The sequence below is a fragment of the Schistocerca americana genome, chromosome 11 (genome assembly GCF_021461395.2).
Source record: "Schistocerca americana isolate TAMUIC-IGC-003095 chromosome 11, iqSchAmer2.1, whole genome shotgun sequence".
NCBI classification, from domain to species: domain Eukaryota; kingdom Metazoa; phylum Arthropoda; class Insecta; order Orthoptera; family Acrididae; genus Schistocerca; species Schistocerca americana.
The window spans coordinates 130,891,189-130,912,374 of NC_060129.1; the positions used below are offsets into that span (position 1 = coordinate 130,891,189).

Here is a 21,186-nt window from a genome sequence, read left to right on the forward strand (position 1 = left end):
CCCAAATATAAGATAAAATTTGATTGAACTCTTGTACCTACCGTCATTTATCCTCTGTCACACATCCACTTAGGGCCCCTCACACGCTAAAGTATTTACCGAGTGTCCTTTATCCCAAAGACTGTCCTTAATCCCAAAGAAAGCAGGTGTTGACAGATGTGAAAATTACCGAACTATCAGTTTAATAAGTCACAGCTGCAAAATATTAACGCGAATTCTTTACAGGTGAATGGAAAAACTGGTAGAAGTCGACCTCGGGGAAGATCAGTTTGGATTCCATAGAAATGTTGGAACACGTGAGGCAATACTGACCCTACGACTTACCTTAGAAGAAACATTAAGGAAAGGCAAACCTACGTTTCTAGCATTTGTAGACTTAGAGAAAGCTTTTGACAATGTTGACTGGAATACTGTCTTTCAAACTCTAAAGATGGTAAGGGTAAAATACAGGGAGCGAAAGGCTATTTACAATTTGTACAGAAACCAGATGGCAGTCGAGGGAAGCAGTGGTTGGGAAGGGAGTGAGACAGGGTTGTAGCCTCTCCCCAATGTTATTCAATCTGTATATTGAGCAAGCAGTAAAGGAAACAAAAGAAAAATTCGAAGTAGGTATTAAAATCCATGGAGAAGAAATAAAAACTTTGAGGTTCGCCGATGACATTGTAATTCTGTCAGACACAGCAAAGGACTTGGAAGAGAAGTTGAACGGAATGGACAGTGTTTTGAAAGCAGGATATAAGATGAACATCAACAAAACCAAAACGAGGATCATGGAATGTAGTCGAATTAAGTCGGGTGATGCTGAGGGAATTAGATTAAGAAATGAGACAATTAAAGTAGTAAATGAGTTTTGCTACTTGGGAAGCAAAATAACTGATGATGGTCGAAATAGAGAAGATATAAAATGTAGACTCGCAATGACAAGGAAAGCGTTTCGGAAGAAGAGAAATTTGTTAACATCGAGTATAGATTTAAGTGTCAGGAAGTCGTTTCTGAAAGTATTTGTATGGAGTGTAGCCATGTATGGAAGTGAAACGTGGACGATAAATAGTTTGGACAGGAAGAGAATAGAAGCTTTCGAAATGTGGTGCTACAGAAGAATGTTGAATATTAGATGGGTAGATCACACAACTAATGAGGAGGTATTGAATAGAATTGGGGAGAAGAGAAGTTTGTGTCACAACTTGACTAGTAGAAGGGATCGGTTGGTAGGACATGTTCTGAGGCATCAAGGGATCACAAATTTAGCGTTGGAGGGCAGCGTGGAGGGTAAAAATCGTAGAGGGAGACCAAGAGATGAATACACTAAGCAGATTCAGAAGGATGTAGGTTGCAGTAGGTACTGGGAGACGAAGAAGCTTGCACAGGATAGAGTAGCATGGAGAGCTGCATCAAACCAGTCTCAGGACTGAAGACAACAACAACAACAACTTTATTGAAGGCATATTACAATTAACATGGCAATAGAGTGTGCTAAAATTACTATTGTTTGTTGAAAGGATCTTACAAATATTTCAAATTTGTGTTTCACTGCATTAAAAGTTCAGAACTGCAACTGTTGATAGTTATATGTTCATACTTGCTAAGTACTTGTTTCTCTAGCGTATTGAAAGTGTGTTTAGTTTGCTCTGCTACAGTGGTCAAGGTTAAGGGCCCCCCCTCCACTGAAAGTAGTTTAAATGCACAAAGTTACTTAATTATAGAAAGTTTTAATTACTCTTGCTATTCAAGTGAAATTCTGTACAATATTGGATTCCTCTTGTCTATGAGAAGTGCATAGTAATAGTGTAACAGGATCCACAGTTTGTCTATTATGCCCAAGCTAGATAACGATTAATAGAAAGACAACTATCTATGAAAACAGTAACTTCTTTATTCAAAAGACAGTGAGAAATAATCTGTTAGTGAATTCCATTTAATTTTCTTTCTGAATAAAAAGTTGTTTAGTAGTGAGACACTTAATCTATGCACAATAACTAATTTTTCTGTACACCATATCTATATTTCTTGTCAGATAGGAACATGTTTGAAAAGTAATATTGAACCTATGTCCAAATTTTTATTCTAAAGTGCACTGTAATAGTAGTATTATTGAAACCACTCAGTTTGACTAAGCCCTGAAGACAGTAGTGTGTATCGTTATCTTCACTTAAAACATCCGGGCTGATAGGCTGTGGTCGAAGTATAAAACTGTCTCCTGAGGAGACTGTCTCTCCGAGGATGTATCCCGCAGTCGGAGACGAAACGTCAGGAGAGAGTTTTATACTTCGACCACGGCCTATCAGCCCGGAAGTTTTAAGTGAAGACAATACCGGCCGTGAAAGCTTACATTGTCTGTATCGTTATCTGTTATATTTATGCAAATAGTTTGTTCCGCTCTAGCTGTCAACTCCAAACGTAACGTTAATACATGCAGGTGTCAGAGTTCATTGCACTGGTGTGTGGCAAAATATCGGCTGTGTTTGTCCGTTAAAGTTACTCATACCTACTTTCTTAAACAAGAATGTTAATCATCCTCACGCCTAATTAGGACCGTTTTCTTTATTATTTGAACCGTGTGGATAAGTAAATTATTTTTTCTCTGCCTCGTGATGGCTGGGTGTTGTGTGCTGTCCTTAGGTTAGTTAGGTTTAAGTAGTTCTAAGTTCTAGGGGACTTATGACCACAGCAGTTGAGTCCCATAGTGCTCAGAGCCATTTGAACCATTTTTTTAAGTAAATTATTGTTTGTTATTATTTGAATATTTACGTAATTCTGACTTTCACTTCCGTGAAGCTACCTCCGTTAGGTACAACGCGGTCAACACAACAAAATTCCTCTCGGAGGGTAACACTGTTCTATTGCTTTGTACCATAATTGCTTTAACAAGATAGTTTTATTTCACGACCCGCCTCCAACTTTAAGGTTATGGTATAGCTGTAGCAGACGGTAGTGTTATAAGCTGTCCTCATTTCTTTAATTCTGTTCTTAATCTACCCTACCCTGTCTCCACTCTTTCTTCCACTTCTTCCCCCACTCTTCTCATTTACCTGTCCACTTCCCTTTCGTTTCATCCCTGTGCTCTTTCTTACGTCAATATTTCATCCTTATCACAACACTGCTCTCTTCCTTAATTCTCCCCACTTACTTGCTTCCTTCCTTTTATTCTCCTCATTTCCAGCTTCGTTCTTTCATTCTATTCACTTAATTGATTCCTTCTTTCATTCTACTAACTTGTCTGCTTCCTTCTATCGTTCTACTCATTTGCGTGCTTATTCCTTCTTTGATTTCATGTTTCAGTCTACTAACTTCCCTACTTTCTCCTTTCATTCCACTCACTACCCTGCTTTCATCTCTCTATGTCCATCCTGTTGCCCCCTTCTTTCTTTGCTAGCCTTTTTTGCTCCCATCTCTATTGTCTACTTTCTGCCTCCTTTCTTTACTCTTACACTTCACTTTCCACTTGTACTTCTGCCCATCCACTTCTACATCTACCCTCTCACTTCAAATTCCATCTTTCCACTTCAATTTCTACACTTCCAGCCCACCTTCAGCTTCCATTTATCCACTTCAACTGCCACACTTCTACTTCAGTTACTAGCCTTCTACTTCTTCATCCATCCTTGTCCACTTCTACTTCCACCCTTCTCCACTCCCAATTCCTCCCTTCTCAAATTGCCCCTTCCTCTTTCTGTTGACCCTTCCTTCCTCCCCTACCTTCTCCTACCTTTCTTATTCCCTCCTTCCCACTTATTTGTTATTTTCTGTTTGACCCAACGAAGGCAGACATAGAATTCTCATACAGAGGCAGAAACTACTTAAACGACCTTGGATGGTGCTGTGCAATGTGTACAGAAGGATTTCCAGTCATGTATATGAAATTCAACCTCTAATAACACACTCATCAAGGCATTGCATATAAGAGAGCTCTGCAGACCACTGTCCTCCTAGCATTGTAAGAGTCAATTAAGGCCAGATATCAGTCTGTTTATGGAGTGGTTACCCTTAATCGATTCTCTACTGGTCTTCAGTGGAGCTTTCCTGGGTCTCAAAACAGCCCCCTGGACCTCTTAATGATGAACTGTGGCAGTGGTTCAAGTGTGATCTCCTTCGAGATCTATCAGCATCCAATCCTGCCTAACAGAGAGCTAATTTTGTCTTTGTGGGATTAAAACAACAGATTGGACTCTTAGAACGAGTCTGCATCGCCACCCATTTTCTGAGAATCGTTGAGAAGTGTGTGAAAAATGGTAAATGGTCGCTAATACACTCTGATGCGAGCTGTTATTCACCTCGTTTTATCTGGCTAATCTTCCATCTTTTCACGTCTAGTAGCGCCCTTCCATTCAACCACCATACTTCCATTTCAACTTCCACACTTCCACTTCACCTCATGTTACCTGCACACTATCTCCAGGATATATGGTCGTTAGGGGTCCCATGCTCACTTAGCTCTGAATGCTTTCCCACACAGGGGGCAGCCGGTAGTTTTTTGGCCTGTCCTCACCCACGGTGCTCACCTGTCAGTGAACATGATGACCTTGTCGGGGTCATCCTTGTGCTGTTCGAGCTCCTCCCGCAGCAGGTTCACCTTGAAGCCTCCGCCAGCATAGTTCATGTTGCCCCCTTTCCACGCCTGGCCCATACCTAGCACCTGCAAAAAGAGAATTGCATTTGTTATTTAATCTAAGTAAATTAACTGTCTCGAGTGCACTTAATGTATCAGTTTCGATTAACAAATGAATGCGACTCTCAATCATTTTTCAATCAATCAATCTAACCTTCAAAATTTCACTCAGTCATCCACTCAATTAACCAATCAATATCGCCATCAACCAATCAATCTATTTATCTATCTATTAATCAGTCCAACATCACCATGCTGACCAGTTTTACCACTGAAATGTTCTTAAATTTTTTCAGTACGTATGTCAGCCTCAGGAAACTCAAATGCTATCATTAACATTTTCGACTCATTATCAACCTAGTAAATTTTAATAATGACAACTGACGCTTAAGAGACTCGTCAGGAAGAAGCAAAATCGAAATAAGTGGGATACTGAGGGGCTGTTGAATGATGAAATGTGTTTGAACTTCTCTGAGCCTGTAGGTAGTGCGATAATGAATGCAACAGTACACAGTTCAGTTGAAGAGGGATGGACGATAAATAGTTTAGACAAGAAGAGAATAGAAGCTTTCGAAATAAAGTGCTACAGAAGAATGCTGAAGATTAGATGGGTAGATCACATAACTAATGAGGAGGTATTGAATAGAATTGGGGAGAAGAGGAGTTTGTGGCACAACTTGACAAGAAGAAGGGACCGGTTGGTAGGACATGTTCTGAGGCATCAAGGGATCACCAATATAGTACTGGAGGGCAGCGTGGAGGGTAAAAATCGTAGAGGGAGACCAAGAGATGAATACACTAAGCAGATTCAGAATGATGTAGGTTGCAGTAGGTACTGGGAGATGAAGAAGCTTGCACAGGACAGAGTAGCATGGAGAGCTGCATCAAACCAGTCTCAGGACTGAACACCACAACAACAACAACAATATACTTAATTTTATATCAAAAAAATGGTTCAAATGGCTCTGAGCACTATGGGACTTAACATCTATGGTCATCAGTCCCCTAGAACTTAGAACTACTTAAACCTAACTAACCTAAGGACATCACACAACACCCAGCCATCACGAGGCAGAGAAAATCCCTGACCCCGCCGGGAATCGAACCCGGGAACCCGGGCGTGGGAAGCGAGAACGCTTCCGCACGACCACGAGATGCGGGCAATTTTATATCACAGAAAAGAGAAAGTCATTAGCTAATAGGCAATAAAAAGTGCAAATTTTCTAAAGAGTTCTTATTTTCCTGGTCACAAATAATCCCACCCATGTTAACTCCAAGTATTTTTAACGGGGGTGTGGTGTCAAACCGGCTGACTGGGAGTAGGAGAGGCACCAGAAGGCATTGCAATTTCCACTGTCTTGAATATAGGTTTGATGGCTTTCATTGCAAAATATTCACGTTTGATTTCCACAGAGCGAAATGAAGTGACGTGTGACAGAAGAATATGTCTTGCATTTCCTTATACACCTTTTATACACTACTGGTCATTAAAATTGCTACACCAAAAATAAATGCAGATGATATGGACAAATATATTATACTAGAACTGACATGTGATTACATTTTCACGCATTTTCGGTGCATAAATCGTGAGAAAACAGTACACAGAACAACCACCTCTGGCCGTAACAACGGCCTTGATACGCCTGGGCATTGAGTCAAACAGAGCTCGGATGGTGTGTACATGTACAGCTGCCCATGCAGCTTCAACACGATACCGCGGTTCATCAAGAGTAGTGACTGGCATATAGTGACGAGCCAATTGCTCGGCCACCATTGACCAGACGTTTTCAATTGGTGAGAGATGTGGAGAATGTGCTGGCCAGGGCAGTAGTCGAACATTTTCTGTACCCAGAAAGGCTCGTAGAGCACGTGCAACATGCGGTCGTGCATTATCCTGCTGAAATGTAGTGTTCCGCAGGGATCGAATTAGAGCCACGGGTCGTAAAACATCTGAAATGTAACGTCCACTGTTCAGTATGGGCCGGCCGGAGTGGCCGAGCGGTTAAAGGCGCTACAGTCTGGAACCGCACGACCGCTACGGTCGCAGGTTCGAATCCTGCCTCGGGCATGGATGTGTGTGATGTCCTTAGGTTAGTTAGGTTCTAGGGGACTTATGACCACAGCAGTTGAGTCCCATAGTGCTCAGAGCCATTTGAACCATTTATGTTCAGTATGGCGATGACAAATACACGCTTCCAATGTGCGTTCATCGCGATGTCGCCAAACACGGATGCGACCACCGTGATGCTGTAAACAGAACCTGGATTCATCCGAAACAATGACGTTTTGCCATTCGTGCACCCAGGTTCGTCGTCGAGTACACCATCGCAGGCGCTCCTGTCTGTGATGTAGCGTCAAGGGTAACCGCAGTCACGGTCTCCGAGCTGATAGTCCGTGCTGCTGCAAACGTCGTCGAACTGTTCGTGCAGATTGTTGTTGTTGTCTTGCAAACGTCCCCATCTGTTGATTCAGGGATCGAGACGTGGCTGCACGATGAGTTACAGCCATGCGGACAAGATGCCTGTCATCTCGACTGCTAGTGATACGAGGCCGTTGGGATCCAGCACGGCGTTCCGTATTACCCTCCTGAACCCACCTATTCTATATTCTGCAACCCACCTATTCCATATTCTGCTAACAGTCATTGGATCTCGACCAACGCGAGCAGCAATGTCACGATACGATAAACCGCAATCGCGATAGGCTACAATCCGACCTTTATAAAAGTCGGAAACGTGATGGTACGCATTTCTCCTCCTTACACGAGGCATCACAACAACGTTTCACCAGGCAACGCCGGTCAACTGCTGTTTGTGTATGAGAAATCGGTTGGAAACTTTCCTCATGTCAGCACGTTGTAGGTGCGCCACCGGCGCCAACTTTGTGTGAATGCTCTGAAAAGCTAATCATTTGCATATCACAGCATCTTCTTCCTGTCGGTTAAGTTTCGCATCTGTAGCACGTCATCTTCGTGGTGTAGCAATTTTAATGGCCAGTAGTGTATATGTGAAACGCTTCGGAAAGGCGGGCCCTACAAAATGAACATATTTTTGAAAAACCTTTTTTTTTCGTTTTTTTTTTAATGTTTGACGTCCGATCTCAAACACTCGAGTGGGAGGGGGGGGGGGCACTATCAAATTTTGCCCCGGTTGTGAAGTATCGTAGATCCTGGGCTGCTTCCTAGAAGGCAGCTACCCCCTGACAGATCATAAAAACGCAACGCGCGTTACCCGCACGTGTTACCAGTGCCCGGCGTGAAAAACACTCCCATGAAATGCACCTGAGCGCGTTTGCGCCGCGAGAACGCAGAAGTCTTCGGGCAAGCAAATGCGTAAAGGCGTCGTGTAACCAGCCCCATTCAACACGCAGTGGTCTACGATGACGGCGTGAATTATGTCACGGACGCGTGTGAATAAGGCCGGTATTACACTATCAAATTTCTTTGTCCAATATCTTTGTCCAATATCTTTGTCAAAGATATTTGATAGTGTAATAGGGATCTTTGACAAATGTCGTCCAATATTTGATCAAATCTAGGCCGAGGCCGTATATTTGATCAAAGAAATCGCTTGTCTTCTGTTCACTGCAATGCGATATGTTACCACGCGGAGCGCTAGCATCGCTGCAGCGTTCTGTCGTCTGTAGTGTTTTTATAACCATTGCCGGTAAATACAATTGGTGTGTGCCGACAACTACAGAATTAATAGAGATGTCTGAAGCTTATGAGGCGCTTTACAACGTGAGGCACCCTGAATAAAAAATAGATTAAGAAGATTGGAGACTTAACCTGACCTAACCTAACCTAACCTAACATAACATAACCCTCTCCTGTAGCAAGGAGTCGGAGTGTTATAATGAGCCTGTCTTCTGAAGATGTAGCAGTTCTTAAGTGAAAATTGTGCTTTGTGATATGAGGATACACTTCATTGAGCACATACAGAAATGTATGCTCATCCATTCTTAAGTAATTGATGTACGACTTGACGTCTTCCACTGTAAGCTCACGTAACAAGTTTTGTTGAATGCTTTTATCGTGTCGTCGTAAAACCCACGGCTTCACCCAGATTAGATTAGTTTTTCGTTCCATAGATCCGTGCTGAGGAGATCCTCGTGGATGTGGAACATGTCGATTTTTTTTAAGCTGAAATAAAAATACTAATAGTATGAATAAATACATCATTTGTTTCTATTAAAAATTTCGCCAATGGAGTAGAAGGAGTTGGCCAGTAGTAAGTCTTTCAGGCTCCTTTTAAACTGATCTTTATTTCTAACTAAATTTTTTATGTTTCCTGGCAAATTATTGAAGATGAGTGTTCCTGAGTAGTGGACCCCTTTTTGAACTAAAGTAAGTGTTTTTAAGTCCTTGTGCAGATCATTTTTGTTCCTGGTATTGTATGTATGAACTGAGTTGTTTGTTGGAAAAAGAGATATATTATTTACGACAAATTTTATTAAGAAGTAAATATACTGAGAGGCAGTAGTTAACCTGCGAGCCGGAAGTATAGTGAGACTCTGTCATTTGGGCCTACGAGAGTTACAGTTTTTTTTTGTTTGTTTCTCATGCCTAGATAACTGTACAAACATATCGTTGCATGTATTGTAATAATCATTACATACAATGATCCACATGCAACAATATCTCTACGGAAGTATCTAGGCATGAAATACAAAACAAAAAAGCTAACTGCAAATCTCGTACGTCCAAACGACAGTCTCACTGTACTTCTGGCCCGCCAACAGTTTCATTTTCTTTCTTATTTTCCCCCAGTACCAATGCAAGAATCTGAAGTACCCAGTTCTTTGAAGAGGTTTCTGCAGGAGGTCCGTGAATTTACTCCACAAATAATACGTATCACACGCTTTTGGACCTTGAAAACTTTTGTTTGACTTCAAGATTTACCCCAAAATATTATCCCATATGACATTATGGAATGAAAGTATGCAAGCTTTTTTCATTTTTATGTTGCCTATGTCTGCTAACACTCGAATTGCAAATACAGATTTGTTAAGGCGTTTCTGCAGTTCTGTGGTGTGCTCCTCCCAACTGAATTTATTATCAAGTTGTAATCCCAGGACTTTTAAGACTGTCAACCTCGTATGTATGATTCCATTTTCTCCCCCCACTTCTTTTCCGCATGTGCACACAATGCAATTGGAGTACGTAGAACTGCTGCGGTTAATAACAAGTTGTTGTCAGCCATCTTGAACTTTGACGAAAAATTTGATGACAGTGTAATACCCCTTGTAGCGCTACGTCAAAGATCTTTGTCAAATATATTGGACTGAATATTGGATCACATCTTTGATCAAATCTTTGACAAAGAAATTTGATAGTGTAATACCGGCCTAATAAACGCGTATGGTTTAGCTGGCTCCATCGCCCACCTGACGCTCAAGCTCCGATGACAAGCAATCGCACCTCCTCAGCTTCTACATCTTCATGGGCTTCTAAATCTAAAAACAAATTTTTCAATAGCACTTCTGGTCTGTCACGTCAAAATTGCACTATCAATTCTGCAAACACTGTGAAGCAGATAATCGAACATCACGCAGGGGCCTTTCTAACGACCTTGGAATTCTTACACTTACTGGCCAGTTCTTTTACTACTTAACTGTCTCTGTTGCTGATGATAAGACTCTCTCTCTACTTCGGAAGGACGACGGTTCAAACCCACGTCCCGCCATCCTAATTTAGGTTTCTATTGCTCCCCTAAATCGCTCTAGGCAAATGCCGGGATGTTTCCTTTGAAAGTGCACGGCCGACTTCCTTCTCTTTCCTTCCTTAATCCGATGCGACCGATGACTTCGCTGTTTGGTCCCATTGCCCCAGCAAACCAATCAACCTGCACTATGCAATCAAAGTATCCGGACACCCCCAAAAACACAAGTTTTTCATGTAAGGTGCATTGTGCTGCCACCTACTGCCAGGTACTCCATATCAGCGACCTCAGTAGTCATCAGACATCCTGAGAGAGCAGAATGGGGCGCTCCGCCGAACTCACGGACTTCAAGCGTGGTCAGGTGATTGGGTGTCACTTGTGTCATACGTCTGTACGCGACATTTCCACATTCCTAAACATCCCTAGGTCCACTGCTTCCGATGCGATAGTGGAGTGGAAATGTGAAGGGACACGTACAGCACAAAAGGGAACAGCGCCGACCGTTGAAGAAGGTCGTAATGTGTAATACGCAGACATCTATCCAGACCATCACACAGGAATTCTTTTTTAAACTGCATGAGGATCCACTAGAAGTACTATGACAGTTAGGCGGGAGGTGAGAGAACTTGGATTTCATTGTTGAGCAGCACCTCATAAGTCACACATCACACCGGTAAATGCCAAAACGATGCCTCGCTTGATGTAAGGAACGTAAACAATGGACGACTGAACAATGGAAAAACGATGGCAGGGTGTAGGTATAGCCAATGCCCGGTGAACGTCATCTGCGAGCGTGTGTAGTGCCAACAGTAAAATTCGGAGCGGTGGTCTTATGGTGTGGTCGTGTTTTTCATGGAGGGGTTGAAAAATGGCTCTGAGCACTATGGGACTTAAACATCTGAGGTCATCTGTCCCCTAGACTCAGAACTACTTAAACCTAACTAACCTAAGGAAAAGTAAAGGGACGAGAGAGGCAATTCTGACGTTAAGGCTAATAATGGAAGCAAGGCTAAAGAAAAATCAAGACACTTTCATAGGATTTGTCGACCTGGAAAAAGCGTTCGACAATATAAAATGGTGCAAGCTGTTCGAGATTCTGAAAAAAGTAGGGGTAAGCTATAGGGAGAGACGGGTCATATACAATATGTACAACAACCAAGACGGAACAATAAGAGTGGACGATCAAGAACGAAGTGCTCGTATTAAGAAGGGTGTAAGACAAGGCTGTAGCCTTTCACCCCTACTCTTCAATCTGTACATCGAGGAAGCAATGATGGAAATAAAGGAAAGGTTCAGGAGTGGAATTGAAATACAAGGTGAAAGGATATCAATGATACGATTCGCTGATGACATTGCTATCCTGAGTGAAAGTGAAGAAGAATTACATGATCTGCAGAACGGAATGAACAGTCTAATGAGTACACAGTATGGTTTGAGAGTAAAGCGGAGAAAGACGAAAGTAATGAGAAGCAGTAGAAATGAGAACAGCGAGAACCTTAACATCAGGATTGATGGTAAAGAAGTCAAAGAAGTTAAGGAATTCTGCTACCTAGGCAGTAAAATAACCAATGACGGACGGTGCAAGGAGGACATCAAAAGCAGACTCGCTATGGCAAAAAAGGCATTTCTGGGCAAGAGAAGTCTACTAATATCAAATACCGGCCTCAATTTGAGGAAAAAATTTCTGAGGATGTATGTGTGGAGTACAGCATTGTATGGTAGTGAAACATGGATTGTGGGAAAACCGGAAGAGAAGAGAATCGAAGCATTTGAGATGTGGTGCTATAGACGAATGTTGAAAATTTGGTGGACTGATAAGGTAAGCAATGAGGAGGTTCTACGCAGAATCGGAGAGGAAAGGAATATGTGGAAAACACTGATAAGGAGAAGGGACAGGATGATAGGACATCTGCTAAGACATGAGGGAATGACTTCCATGGTACTAGAGGGAGCTGTAGAGGGCAAAAACTGTAGAGGAAGACAGAGATTGGAAGACGTCAAGCAAATAATTGAGGACGTAGGTTGCAAGTGATACTCTGAGATGAAGAGGTTAGCACAGGAAAGGAATTTGTGGCGGGCCGCATCAAACCAGTCAGTAGACTGATGACCAAAAAAAAAAACCTAAGGACATCACACACATCCATGCCCGAGGCAGGATTCGAACCTGCGACCGTAGCGGCAGGGCGGTTCCAGACTGTAGCGCCTAGAACCGCTCGGCCACATCGGCCGGCGATGGGTTCTCGTACCGTTGACAAAGAGCGACTACAGTATTGGGTATTTTGTGAATGTTGAAATCTTGTGAATGATTTATTTAAGGACATATTTGGATGTGAACATTTCATGTGGTACATAAACTCCGCGTGGCGTGTTTCTTGCGGATTACGAGACATTACGGCAAGCACCCGTTTACAAGACGCCGAGAGAACGACTCAGTGTGTCAACTGGGTAGTAGTCGTGGGGCAGTGGAGACTCAGAATCGGGTCGGACTAAATATCTTATGCTGCTTTTAAGTAAGAACTTGTAACAGACAACCAGTAACATTGCGTAATTGATTTCGGGATATTAAATACGGTCTCGATACCTGTTTTCTGTGTTTTAAAGACAATAAAACAACATAAAGAACATTTTAGTCTTTTTTTCAAGCAAGTCATGCAAGAATAGTATAACTGACTGGAGTTGCGTGGCCTTCGCATGGTAGGGATGTAGTCAAATTTTCGTCAACGCCGCTTTTTTCGGCTACCATGGCAGAGTGAAGGAGCAGACAGCCTAAAATTTATTTAGGTAGGTGGACTGTTAAAGGATAGTGAGAGACCGACCCGACCCGCCGCAGTGGGGAAGGAGTATGTTGTTGTTGTTGTGGTCTTCAGTCCTGAGACTGGTTTGATGCAGCTCTCCATGCTACTCTATCCTGTGCAAGCTTCTTCATCTCCCAGTCCCTACTGCAACCTACATCCCTCTGAATCTGCTTAGTGTATTCATCTCTTGGTCTCCCTCTACGATTTTTACCCTCCATGCTGCCCTCCAATGCTAAATTTGTGATCCCTTGATGCCTCAAAACATGTCCTACCAACCGATCCCTTCTTCTAGTCAAACTGTGCCACAAACTCCTCTTCTCCCCAATCCTATTCAATACCTCCTCATTAGTTACGTGATCTACCCACCTTATCTTCAGCATTCTTCTGTCTGTAGCACCACATTTCGAAAGCTTCTATTCTCTTCTTGTCCAAACTAGTTATCGTCCATGTTTCACTTCCATACATGGCTACACTCCATACAAATACTTTCAGAAACGAATTCCTGACACTTAAATCTATATTCGATGTTAACAAATGTCTCTTCTTCAGAAACGCTTTGCTTGCCATTGCCAGTCTACATTTTATATCCTCTCTACTTCGACCATCATCAGTTATTTTGCTCCCTAAATAGCAAAACTCCTTTACTACTTTAAGTGTCTCATTTCCTAATCTAATTCCCTCAGCATCACCCGATTTAATTTGACTACATTCCATTATCCTCGTTTTGCTTTTGTTGATGTTCATCTTATATCCTCCTTTCAAGACACTGTCCATTCCGTTCAACTGCTCTTCCAAGTCCTTTGCTGTCTCTGACAGAATTACAATGTCATCGGCGAACCTCAAAGTTTTTATTTCTTCTCCATGGATTTTAATACCTACTCCCAATTTTTCTTTTGTTTCCTTTACTGCTTGCTCAATATACAGATTGAATAACATCGGGGAGAGGCTACAACCCTGTCTCCCTCCTTTCCCAACCACTGCTTCCCTTTCATGCCCCTCGACTCTTATAACTGCCATCTGATTTCTGTACAAATTGTAAATAGCCTTTCGCTCCCTGTATTTTATACCTGCCACCTTTAGAATTTGAAAGAGAGTATTCCAGTTAACATTGTCAAAAGCTTTCTCTAAGTCTACAAATGCTAGAAACGTATAGTGGCACAATAACGCTGACTCGTCAGCGTACCGTGCTGAAAGATTTGGTCAGTACTCCCATGCAACATTAGCCCTTCCCACGTCATAAAATCTGAAGCACAGCAGCGTTCATTTTCGATAGCTGTGTTCTGATGGCGAGAGGTAATGCAGGTAGGGACATTCTCGAACATGATCGTTTTGGTGGCTCCATTTTCCTTGTGTGGGGGAGGCATAATGCTGCATGGATGTTCTGACCTCCAAATCTTTGAACACGGTCTACTCATCTGTCAATATGATGCTGTATTCCTCCCATATGGCGTGCGATTGGCCCTAACTTGATATTTATGTATGACAATGCGCGACCCCATCGAACAGCGAAGATGGGGGAGCCCTTGGAACGAGAGGAAATCCGGCAATTGGACTGGTCTGGCAGTTCCCACTACACTACTGGCGATTAAAAATGATACACCAAGAAGAAATGCAGATGATAAACGGATATTCATTGGACAAATATATTATACTAGAACTGACATGTGATTACGTTTTCACGCAATTTGGGTGCATAGATCCTGAGAAATCAGTACCCAGAACAACCACCACTGGCCGTAATAACGGCCTTGATACGCCTGGGCATTGAGTCAAACAGAGCTCGGATGGCGTATACAGGTACAGCTGCCCATGCAGCTTCAACACGATACCACAGATCATCAAGAGTAGTGACTGGCGTATTGTGACGAGCCAGTTACTCGACCACCATTTACCAGACGTTTTAATTTGGTGAGAGATCTAGAGAATGTGCTGGCCAGGGCAGCAGTCGAACATTTTCTGTATCCAGAAAGGTCCGTACAGGACCTGCAATAGGCGGTCGTGCATTATCCTGCAGAAATGTAGGGTTTCCAAGGGATCCAATGAAGGGTAGAGCCACAGGTCGTAACACATCTGAAATGTAGCGTCCACTGTTCAAAGTGCCGTCAATGCGAACAAGACGTGACCGAGACGTGTAACCAATGGCACCCCATACCATCACACCGGGTGGTACGCCAGTATGGCGATGACGAATACACGCTTCCAATGTGCGTTCACCGCGATGTCGCCAAACACGGATGCGACCATCATGATGCTGTAAACAGAACCTGGATGCATCCGAAAAAATGACCTTTTGCCATTCGTGCACCCAGGTTCGTCGTTGAGTACACCACGACAGGCGCTCCTGTCTGTGATGCATCGTCAGAGGTAACCGCAGCCACGGTCTGCAAGCTCATAGTCCGTGCTGCTGCAAACGTCGTCGAACTGTTCGTGCAGATGGTTGTTGTCTTCCAAACGTACCCATCTGTTCACTCAGGGATCGAGACATGGCTGCACGATCCGTTACAGCCATGCGGATAAGATGCCTGTCATCTCGACTGCTAGTGATACGAGGCCGTTGGGATCCAGGACGGCATTCCGTATTACCCTCCTGAACCCACCGATTCCATATTCTGCACACAGTCATTGGATCTCGACCAACGCGAGCAGCAATGTCGCGATACGATAAACCGCAATCGCGAAAGGCTACAATACGACCTTTATCAAAGTCGGAAACGTGATGGTACGCGTTTCTCCTCCTTACTCGAGGCATCACAACAACGTTTCACCAGGCAACGCCGGTCAAGTGCTGTTTGTGTGTGAGAAATCGGTTGGAAACTTTCCTCATGTCAGCACGTTGTAGGTGTCGCCACCGGCGCCAACCTTGTGTGAATGCTGTGAAAAGCTAATCATTTGCATATCACAGTATCTTCTCCCTGTCGGTTAAATTTCGCGTCTGTAGCACGTCATGCTGGTGGTGTAGCACCTTTAATGGCCAGTAGTGTACTTAGATCTAACCGAACATGTGTGGGATGTGTTGGGCAGACGTATTGCAACACGCCCACATCCACCAACGACCACTCACCAGTTCTGAACAATGCTGGTTGAGGAATGCAACGCCCTGCAACAGGAACTCGTTACCAAGCTTGTGGCCAGGATGGCATCACGTTGCAGGTCATGCGCTGCCGTCCGTAGTGATCTACATCTACATCTACATTTATACTCCGCAAGCCACCCAACGGTGTGTGGCGGAGGGCACTTTACGTGCCACTGTCATTACCTCCCTTTCCTGTTCCAGTCGCGTATGGTTCGCGGGAAGAACGACTGTCTGAAAGCCTCCGTGCGCGCTCTAATCTCTCTTTATATAGGACGTGAATTACAATGATATAAAACTCCAAACATAGAAGATTCATTTCAATAACCCATAAGTTCCATTTTTAAATATCAGTTAGCAACAAAACAATACTTTAATGCAGTTTTTACAAACCTATGTGTTACGAGACATCAATCACATCCTATCACTACAACAGTTCGAACAAGAGGAAGGATTTTTCTACAAAAATCGTAGATAACAAAAGATTGACATTTTTCATTATCTTTGGTTCAAATGGCTCTGAGCACTATGGGACTTAACATCTGCGGTCATCAGTCCCCTAGAACTTAGAACTACTTAAACCTAACTAACCTAACGACATCACACACATCCATGCCCGAGGCAGGATTCGAACCTGCGACCGTAGCAGTCGCGCGGTTCCGGACTGAGCGCCTAGAACCGCTAGGCCACCGCGGCCGGCTTTCATTATCTTTTCACATGGGTATTGTCTGAGATATAATCTTTTACCAAATATTAAATTATATCGTTGACAATAATTATTTATTGTTTTATTGAAAAATGGTTCAAATGGCTCTGAGCACTATGGGACTTAACATCTGTGGTCATCAGTCCCCTAGAACTTAGAACTACTTAAACCTAACTAACCTAACGACATCACACACATCCATGCCCGAGGCAGGATTCGAACCTGTGACCGTAGAAGTCGCGCGGTTCCGGACTGACACGCTATTAACAACCATGTCCAAGGAACCATCAAAAATGGCCGCGACTTCAGTGTAATTGTTGTCTCTGAACGAAAGTGACATTTCTGTTGGTCTCATTGCATATTTCTTTCAGTTCTGTATTACACTGCAGCACTTTTTTCAATGTGTCCTCCTTGTTTCATCTAGCTATACTGCTAGGTAGTGACACTAACTGCGAAAGTTACTTTAGTTGGGTTGGGTGTGGGAGGAGACCAGACAGCGAGGTCATCGGTCTCATCGGATTAGGAAAGGATGGGGAAGGCAGTCGGCCGCGCCCTTTGAAAGGAGCCATCCCGGCATTCGCCAGGAGTGATTTAGGGAAATCACGGAAGACCTAAAAGAGGATGGCCAGACGCGGGATTGAACCGTCGTCCTCCCGAATGCGTCCAGTGTGCTAACCACTGCGCCACCTCGCTCGGTTAGTTACTTTAGTCCTTAAGTTTTTCCGAACAATGTACACTGGTCAAAACGATTAGGCGATCAGTTGAGATATCTAGGTTCTGAAGTATTGTCACTGTGCGGCTAGTCCCGGCGGAGGTTCGAGTCCTCCCTCGGGCATGTGTGTGTGTGTGTGTGTGTGTGTGTGTGTGTGTGTGTGTGTGTTTGCCCTTAGGATAATTTAGGTTAAGTAGTGTGTAAGCTTAGGGACTGCTGACCTTAGCAGTTAAGTCCTATAAGATTTCACACACACAAGTATTGTCATTGGCAGAATAAACTAAAATGGTTCGACGCCTTTCCGTCGGTTCTACGGAGTGAAGACAACAACATTACGGTCACCGAGTTGGTGGCAATAACGGTAACTTTCTGCAGAGAGGGTTGGTGTTGTGTTTACTCTACCAAACGAATGACAAGCAGCTGGGTTCAGATAGTGTAGTGAGCGGGTAGTGCAATGCAACAACGACGTGACTCACCCGAAGCTGAGGCACTGAGAGCCATAGGACGGTTGGAAGCGGGACAGACACACGGGGAGGTGGCTGCAGCTATTGGAGTGTCCCAAAGTGTAATTTCCAGGACTTGGACGCGATTTCAGAAAACAGGAACCGTTAAGAGACGGCAAGGCCAATGTCGTGCAGGGGTAACATCAGCAAGAGGTAACCGTCATCTCTGGTTAACAGCCCGTCGAGACAGGAGGTTGAATGCAACTCAGCTGCAACGCACCCTCCTGGCAGCAACAGGACGCGCAATATCAACACAACACAGAGGTCTATCCTATGCATTTTTTTTTTTACTTGGCTGCACATTCAGAGACCGTGAAGAGTTATAATTGAAAGAAAACAGCCCTCGGTCACTATTTTTCACGAATTAACCGGGTTTCGACACTGCTAGGAGTGTCTTCCTCAGAATTTAAATCAAAGAGTGGTCTATACCATGGTCACAGAGTTACGACTAAAAACGTATGATACAGAGTCGTCGTGAAACATTGGCAGTACTTATATGTCATTTATAAAATAAATATGCCAAAAGGGCATTAGTCACAAAGAAATTTAAGATATAAAATTGTGATGGTGAGCCACTAAGGGCTGCTCGTTACTTGCGCAGTTACAGGTTGCAGTTGGGTCCGTTTTGCAACCTGTAACCACGCAAGTAACGAGCAGCCCTTACTGGCTCACCATCACAATTTTATATCTTAAATTTCTTTGTGACTAATGCCCTTTTGGCATATTTATTTTATAAATGACATATAAGTACTGCCAATGTTTCACGACGACTCTGTATCATACGTTTTTAGTCGTAACTCTGTGACCATGGTATAGACCACTCTTTGATTTAAATTCTGAGGAAGACACTCCTAGCAGTGTCGAAACCCGGTTAATTCGTTAAAAATAGTGACCGAGGGCTGTTTTCTTTCAATTATGTCTATGGTACGTCTCCCATTAAACCCACGACACCGTTTAGTCCGCAGAAACTGGGCGGAGGAAGATCGGGATTGGAGTCGTAACGCATGGCGCCGGGTGCTGTTCACGAATGAATCAAGATTTTCTGTTCAGCCGGACAACCGTCGCTCCCTGATCTGGAGAGAACGTGGAACTCGGAACAATCCTGCTTGCGTGCAGGAAACATCACCGCATCACGGTGGTGGACGAATGGTGTGGGTAGGAGTCAGTATTGGCGGATGTACGGACCTCTGTGCCGTTCAGAGGTATAGAGACGAGATCCTTCGACCTTATGTTGTGCCCTACGCTGGTGCCATACGAGATGGGTTCCCTCTGGTGGACGATAACGCTCGTCGCCACAGAGCTGCACTGGTGGACAACAAGCTTGAAGCTGAGGCAATTGAACGAATGGAGTGGTCAGCTTGTTCGCCAGACTTAACCCCGATAGAGCATGTCTGGTATGCACTTGGCAGCCAGACCGGCACCTCCCAAAAAGGCTACAGAACTGGATATTGCACTCACGGAGGAATGGCCAAATATCCCCCAAGAGCTGATTGATAACCTCATGCTGCCCATGCCACGCATATGTGCAACTGTACTGGCCGTCCGAGGTGATCACACACCGTATAAGGGGGCAACGAGATGGATTGTTTCACTATTATGGTAGCCCTACGGTGCCTCGCACTACGTAAACGCCATGTAAACCTCAAGTACAGAGTTGAGAGAGCAAAATATCGTACTGTATCACACACAAATTACAACTGTAACCGATATCTGAATAAACTACGATACCGTATGTCTACTGTGTATGATATCTCACCTGATCCCCTAATTGTCTTGAGCAGTGTAGTTTGTTTCCAAATTCTGTGATCAATGTAAATATTCACCTACCAGTAGGATCTAAACAACGTAATATAATTGGTGATGAAGCAGCTGTTTTCCAAATTATTAACTTACTTATTTAGTCGATTAACGTTAGATGGCAGTAAGGATTTTAGTGATTCGTGAAGGTTCTCATTCATGATGGGATTTACGGAACTTGGCGAATGAGTGAGTCACAAATTAATGACATATGATGCGACCAACCTTAACAGGGACATGATTGACGGTAGCTGATCTCATAAACCTCTGGTATCCCTCCGTCTGGTTCGTTGCAACTGTGACCAGCAGAAAATCTGAAACAAAAAAAATACGCTAACGTTAATTTCTAAGACTATACCACCTTACTGAACATGCTTTGGCAAGTACCATTTGCGGAGTCACCAACTGATTTACATCCAAATTGCATTTGTTCCTCGCTGGTGTAGTATAAGGCAGAGTTTACGGGCGTACCTGTACCCTATCAGCCCACCCCTGACTCTGAACAATCCAACCTCCTACTGCTGCAGCTTCGAAAGAGTGATTACTTCACAAACGAGTTAATGCGTTCAGTATCTGACACGCTCCACTTTCAGAAGAGCTAGCTTTCCACACGTCTCAAATTTATGATGTCTAGATGCTCAGTTACACAACGTATACCGATGTAATTTTGCAGGTACATTCAGTGCTATATGTAGAAACTGTCACGTGTCTGCGAATGGTAAGAAAGTAATAAAATAAAACGTTATGCCACATGCTAAAGTTTAACTGCATATACACCATGTGATTAAAAGTATCTGGGCACCTCCAAAATCATACGTTTCTCATATTAGGAGCATCTACTGCCAGGTACTCCATATCATCAACCTCAGTAGTCATTAGACGTCGTGAGAATGCAGAGTGGGGCGCTTCGCGGAACTCAACGGACTTCGAACGTGGTGAGGTGATTGGGTGTCACTTGTGTCATACACCTGTACGCGAGAGTTCCACTCTCCTAAACATCCCTAGGTCCACTCCGATGTGATAGCCTAGTGCAGTGGTTCCCAACAGGTGGTCCGCGGACCCCCAGGCGTCCCCGAGCTATGCCACAGGAGTGCGCAAGATGCTATTAGAATAAAAAGTATATTAAATATATTTCGCATGATAACAAATTTTTTGTTTTGGCCGCTCAATATTTTTTGAATAATACACTCCTGGAAATGGAAAAAAGAACACATTGACACCGGTGTGTCAGACCCACCATACTTGCTCCGGACACTGCGAGAGGGCTGTACAAGCAATGATCACACGCACGACACAGCGGACACACCAGGAACCGCGGTGTTGGCCGTCGAATG

At 43.7% G+C, this 21,186-nt stretch overlaps 1 protein-coding gene across 1 annotated transcript in view; it reads right to left on the minus strand.

Annotated features, from left to right (window-relative positions):
* The window catches only part of LOC124554137 (procollagen-lysine,2-oxoglutarate 5-dioxygenase), a 465,996-nt gene that overhangs the window by 337,573 nt on the left and 107,237 nt on the right, over positions 1 to 21,186 (minus strand). The window contains exons 2-3 of the mRNA XM_047128203.1: positions 20,078 to 20,166; positions 4,500 to 4,633 (exon numbers count right to left, since the gene is read on the minus strand). Coding sequence (XP_046984159.1) covers positions 4,500 to 4,633; positions 20,078 to 20,166 — 223 coding nt within the window. The remainder of the gene's footprint in view (positions 1 to 4,499; positions 4,634 to 20,077; positions 20,167 to 21,186) is intronic.